At 31.5% G+C, this 6496-nt stretch overlaps 2 protein-coding genes across 2 annotated transcripts in view; both read right to left on the reverse strand.

Annotated features, from left to right (window-relative positions):
* LOC101513618 (cyclic phosphodiesterase-like) lies at window positions 1-2421 on the reverse strand. Its single transcript, XM_004504203.4, has 3 exons — window positions 1972-2421; window positions 1828-1882; window positions 1-483 (listed from the first exon to the last, which is right to left on the reverse strand). The coding sequence occupies exons 1-3, from the start codon at window positions 2335-2337 to the stop codon at window positions 278-280; spliced, it is 627 nt and encodes a 208-aa protein (XP_004504260.1). The 5' UTR covers window positions 2338-2421; the 3' UTR covers window positions 1-277.
* A 1780-nt stretch (window positions 2422-4201) lies between these two features.
* The window catches only part of LOC101509423 (protein NRT1/ PTR FAMILY 4.5-like), a 3282-nt gene continuing 987 nt past the window's right edge, over window positions 4202-6496 (reverse strand). The window contains exons 3-6 of the mRNA XM_027335689.2: window positions 6455-6496; window positions 5742-6185; window positions 5506-5633; window positions 4202-5238 (exon numbers count right to left, since the gene is read on the reverse strand). The exon at window positions 6455-6496 is cut by the window's right edge and continues 230 nt beyond it. Of these exons, the coding sequence (XP_027191490.1) occupies window positions 4362-5238; window positions 5506-5633; window positions 5742-6185; window positions 6455-6496 (1491 nt within the window). The 3' untranslated portion in view covers window positions 4202-4361. The remainder of the gene's footprint in view (window positions 5239-5505; window positions 5634-5741; window positions 6186-6454) is intronic.

Here is a 6496-nt window from a genome sequence, read left to right on the forward strand (position 1 = left end):
TGAAAAGTCAAAAAATTGTTTTATTATTGTCGAAAATGCATCTTCATTTACAACTACAAACATTTCATCTTCATTACATGACAATAGTTCACTTCAAGAGTCTCTTATCAAAATAAAATAAAAACACATTTTAGAAAATGAAAAACACAAAATGTTTTCTAAAAGTAAACGATGCCTAAGTTTTAGAAGTGGTTTATTCCAGCCCTGTGGCAATTGGCAAATACTTTTTATTTTTGCTTTACACAACAGCTTGTGATGTGGTATAACTGTTTGAAAGCTAGTTTGGAGTAAGAGTGCATTCAGCAATTTTCTCCCAAGATTTTAGAGTTTTGTCTTCTGTGTCTGTTTTGTATAATGCAAGCTTACTTATCTGAAAGCTCAAACCACTGAGACTGTCGTCAAGAATATTAGCTCTTTCTTGAGCCTTTAGCTTCTCTTCATCAGTCAAATCTCCATATAGAAGGCTCAGGTGTGGCATGTAAACTGCACAATAAAGAAAATATACATACACTTGTAAAAGTGACGAGGCAAAAAGTAAATAAAAAGAAACATGATTTATGCCTCTCCCTCACACTACTACAACAAGAATCTTTTGCCTACTTAAGCTATCCTGACTATCAAGCGCACCCTTATGATTTGACCCTAATGCTATTGCTACACAAATCAATAACACTTGTAAACTCAAGAGGTTCTTTGATTTTGGGACACTAAGTCAGTGGAGTCTTTAGAGGAGAGATGAGTATCACTTTTGGGATATACAATGCATCTTCTCTCATAGGAATAGTTGACACTCTGAAAACTATTTAAGTTCCAAGAGAAAGCAGATTCAATTCTAGGGGGAAATGAATTTAACAATTACAAAGATGCATCCTCGACAGGACAAATGTTTGTCATCAAATTATGAAGTTTTACCTCAATTTTTTTTTTACTTAAAACAGAGTAATAATAGTAAATGCTTTCTTTCAGTGATTTTTTTTTTATTCCAGGGCAGCAATATGATTTTGTTCCCAATGCAAACTGTCTGATTTATTAGCATTTCATACCATATTGTGCTACATGCTGTGCCTTGTTCTTTAAGGCGATCTTTTGGTCTAGACACTTGATATTCAAAAATCACATTGGACACTGATTAATCCAAGTCAATTCAAGTTGATACATATAGGGGGGAAACTCTTTCGACCATTCACAATACTCAAATTCAAGACTTTGCCTAAGGGAAACCAAAATCCTTGCCACTTGGTTCTTTAAGATGACTTAGCAGTTAGCGTTTGACACATGAATAGAACATAGCTTAACGGTGTGTTTTATTCCATTCTCTTTGATTCAACCCATCAAAATAAACCTTATGTCCTGTTCTATAATTCTATTCTACTTTGAATAAGCATCAAATATATAACAAACACATAAGTTTTAATCATAACCTGTTTACCAATCCCTATTGCAATCTTAGCTAAAAAAGTCCAATGAGTCTATCTATCCTTTGGCTTATGACATTAAAAGAGAGATTTTCTGATATCATTCATACATCAGTTGGCTAAGAAAACAATAAAGAAAGAAACGCTGATGAATTAATGAACCTAATTTCAAGCTCTAATGATGAGTATCATATTATTAATCTATTATGTACCTTACCTAGGTCCTAGGACCTACATTACTACATATTTATTCATCAATTGAAAGGAAAAAACCCAATAATTTAACAAAACAAGGTACTAATAATAGCATCCCATAATGCTCAAACATTCTAAATATATAGAGCAAATACCGCAATACAATAATCAACAGCAAATGACAAAATTGATGGTATGAATAAGACGTCTAACTTACGAGTTGAATTCCTATAACCGAAATGCCTGCAGCAGTGAGCATTGGTTTCCACTATCTGGAAATAACAGAAACGAGTTTGATATTACAAAAAATTATATTATTATCCATGATTTGAAAAAAGGAAAGTTGTCTTAAAATGCGTACCTGATCGGTGGGGTGAAGGAGGAGATAAACACACTGATAAAAGAAGGTACCGGTAGCAACGCGGTCAACGGTGACTTGAAAAGCTTTAACACCTTCACACGCTGATCGGAGTTTGTTGATGGCGTCGTCTGCGGTCAACTCTATGGCTCCGACGACGGTCATGTGTGGTTCGAATTGGGGTCCATTGAATTCGGATCCGAGGGCGGTCATAAGCTTGGTGATGCGGCTACACACGTCTTCCGGTGGGATCGCCCACACTGAATACACCTCCTTCTTCTGCGTTGTTGCCATATCAATCAGCTTGTCGTTGTCACAATCACAAGGTTTTCTTTCTTTTGTTATTATGCTTTCCTCAATGCATGTCATGTCATTTTCACAGTCATGTCATGTGGTACATGCTCTTCGCATATTCCCTCTTCAGGCTCCACTCACCACTTTCATTAAAACTAACACTGTTTGGTTCTACTGAAACTATAAGGAAAGAACGAAGAAGGAGAGAAAGATTAAAGAATATTCTGTTTTCCACTGTTTGGTTTGCTATCTAAAAAGGGAAGAAAGAAAAGTATTTACTGGGACCCACACTAAAAGTGGTCCATCCCAAATTGGACAGAAAGATTAAAAGAGTACTTTTGGATAATATGTCAAAAATTTCCCGTAAAGATAAAAAGAATGGCTTAAATTTATATTATGCCTACAATAAACTTTTTAATAATTTTATTTCTAAAATTGGTTTTTCGCCATCTATTAATTAATTATTGAAACTTTTTGGTTTCTATCATTTTCTATTACGTGATACTTTCAAATATGACATGATACTTAACCGATATTTATAAACTATATAAAATAATTTTTATGTAATTATTGTTGTAATTTATTTTATTTATATATTAAAATAATAAAATAAAATATTTTTTAAATATTTAATATTAATATTTTAAATTATTGTTGAATAAATAAAATAAATGTATGTTTAATATTTTAATATACATTTAAAATAAATATTAAATAATATTAAAAATGTAATAAATTTAAATATAAAAAAATAATATTTGAATAAAATTATTAATTTTTTTTAATATTAAATACTATTAAATAATATTAAAAAGTGCATACTTAAAAAAATTCAACAACCATAGCACTGCTTTTTTTTTTTTTTAAAATGTTTATATACATTTTTGTGTTTAAGTGACAAATAAATATTTTAAATTTATTTATATTATAATTAAAAGATTAATTTAATTTTATTAAAAAATATTTTTTTCTATCATATTTTATTTTTATTTGAAGGTATATATGTCATTTACTAAATATGATTATTTGCTTCTTCCGTCTCTCTATCCAATCAATTAAGGAAAGAAAGTTCTAACTTTTCTTTCCTTTCATTTATCAATCTTTCCTGTTACTTTCTTATGTGAATCAAACATACCAATTTTAATTAAATATCCCGTTACCTAACTTAGTTTTTATACGTCATCATCAAATTAAAAAGTTTTATATACTATCGATTTATTATATATATATATATATATATATATATATATATATATATAATTTAAAAAATAATTATGATTAAAGTTTGTAAGGATAAATTAATGCTATAATTTATTTTATATTGATTGTGTATATGAATTACATCATTTATTTCATCTTCAACATCCATGTGATATATAATGTAAATTTAAGTTAAAATAATGATGTTTCAAATTTAAGATAGGAAAGATCTTGAATTCAACCATTTGTACTTTTTTTTTTATCTTATCATTTGTACTTCTCTTTAATGGCACTATTGGAGTTTAAATCTATAAATCATTCACCAATAGATTAAATTATAGGAGTTTGATATATATATATATATGATATTTTTATACCACATTTCAGAATTATTAACAAAATAGAATTAAAATTTATGAGTGTGATAAAATTATATATTTTATTGATGAAGTTGTCTGATAGAGAGGTAGTCCAATAAAAACCTTGATGTTATGTTGATGAACGTATAATATTCAATTTCATGGGCTCTTTCAGTGAGCAAATAATATTGTAAGATTCAGGTGAAGCTTGGAATGATTCCATTTAGAAATTAAAACAAACAGAATGGACTGCATTTCTAAAGAAAAACTCTATCTTGCTACTGTCTTATATATGATTTCTTTTTAGAGTATAAATATAAAAGAAAGCTAAAAAGAAGTGCAAAAATAGAAATCAAATATGCATATCAGAAGCCATGAAGTACAATAAAATTTCACATTGATTTCTTTAAAACAATAGTCTCTATCTTAACAAATTTTAAACTTACAAGGAAAATAAACTTGCAGACCTCTATTTTCTCACATACATTTAACAAATAAAGAAAGCATAACCCACAAACTAATTTTTGCACTTAGTATTTGTTAACCATATATTCCCTCCATAGAGTTCACACCTTTAACTGCAGGAGCTTGAGGCCTATACTTGTACCTCTTTGAAACTAACAAATAGACAAAGAAGTTGATCAAACTTAGAAGAGAAAGCAACAAGTAGAAAAGGTTCAAATGGTTTCTGTTAATATTGTTGCCTGCTAACCAACCACCACTTGCAGTAACATTCTTGGTAGCACTATTCACAATTTGTACCATGATACTACTTAGAAAATATCCAAGTGCCATAGAACTCCAAAGAAAACATGTTGATGTTGATTTAAGTCCTTTTGGTGCCTCTGAATAGAAAAACTCAAGAAGTCCAACATAGGTAAACATATCAGCTATACCAAACACAAAGTACTGAAAAGAAAGCCAAAATATACTCAAAGGCAATGGTTGAACTCCTGGAACAGCATCAAGCATGTTATTGTCTCTAGCAACTGTTTTTCTTTTCACTTCTATGATCGACGCAATTCCCATTGAGATGCAGGATAGTATTAGTCCGACTCCTATGCGTTGCAAGTGTGTCACACCAGTGGGAATACCGGTGAATTTACGCAGAAGAGGCACACAGATTCGGTCGTAGAAAGGGATGATAATGATTAAGAAGGCAACTGGGATGATTGGTAGTGATGCTGGTGGGATATTGAAATGTTTTGTGATTCTTGTGTCCATTGTGAAACCTTGTTGGACTGAGAATGTTTGAAGCTGGGCTAGGCATAGAGTCATTATGATTGTGCAGCAGAATATTGGAATCATACTTAGAATTATTTTAGCATTTTCTACTTGTGTAACTCTGCATAGTTTCCATGGGTTTGGAACCTCTTGTTTTTCAGATTTTCTTTCTATGGCTGCTTTGTCCAAGAACCTAAATATGCAAAAGGACTCATCAATTTAGAACTAGATGCAATTGCATTTTGATAACTTTATGATGTATAGAATTAAAATATAAAACTTAGTGTTTTTACTCTTTACTTTGAGTGCTTAAGTTATGATCAAATGACATATATTGTAGTTTGGATACCACTTTTGCTAATTTCACCTATGTTTTTCCTCACGTAATCTATTTGGGTGTAACTGGAAAACACATAGGCGAAACTAGCACCAGTGTTTGGATCCTAGTATGGGAGTGAACCTGAAAATGTCTCTATGAGGTACATATTCTAATTCCATTGCAGCTTCTTTGTCCTGTTCAATTTCATAGAGTTCTATAGAGTCTGCAGGAAGCGGAATATTTCTGTTGCGAATCGCAGCAATGTATACCTGGAAAATGAACATCATAAAATTCTGTAACGTCTATTATTTTTATCAACAAAAACAGACAGAATGACATGTTAGTGGCCGTCTACACTACTTGATAACATAATATACCTGCAATATTTCAATAATGCAATTAGTTCTTTGAGCAACATGAATTCTGTATAATGGCAATCCAAAGGCAAAGATGATGGTAGCCAAGACAATAGCAATAGTGGAGACTCCAAATCCCCAATCCCATCCTTTACTATTTTGTATCCATACATTAAAAGTTAAGCTGACAGAACCACCAACGCAAACTGCAAGTAAGAGACCATTAAAGAAGCTGGACATTTGTTTTGCTTCTTTGGGATCTCTTTCATCAAACTGATCAGCACCATGTGATGGTAGAGAAGCTTTCAAGCCTGCACTACCAAAGGCTAACAAGTAAAGACCAATGAATAGAAAAGCTTCATGGTTGCCACTTATTTTTTCACACACTGCATTTTTGTCATAGAGGTTGCATAAGGCTGGCCTCAGGTTAGTGGAATGTGCTTGTACTGTCAGTAACGCCAGTCCCTGCAACACAATTCACATTAGACTCCATTACTTGTAATCAATATTCTCAATATCTAGCTGAAACAATCATTTGTAGGACTTTACTTATCATCTAAGAAAACTCCGATTATAGTCAAATTCCCCTAGAAACCAGAGAGTTATAACCTAAACTTTCTTTCAAGGGCTGGTTGAGTTGCGAACGGGCTAGTCTACCAATCAGGTTATAATCTTATAGAACTGAATCGAACCAGGTTGAACTGAGTTATATATTTATGATTTAAGAAACATACCAAACACTCGAAGAAGCCAGAGAAAAGAACGGATTTATATCT

Source organism: Cicer arietinum, chromosome 6, assembly GCF_000331145.2.
Source record: "Cicer arietinum cultivar CDC Frontier isolate Library 1 chromosome 6, Cicar.CDCFrontier_v2.0, whole genome shotgun sequence".
NCBI lineage: Eukaryota > Viridiplantae > Streptophyta > Magnoliopsida > Fabales > Fabaceae > Cicer > Cicer arietinum.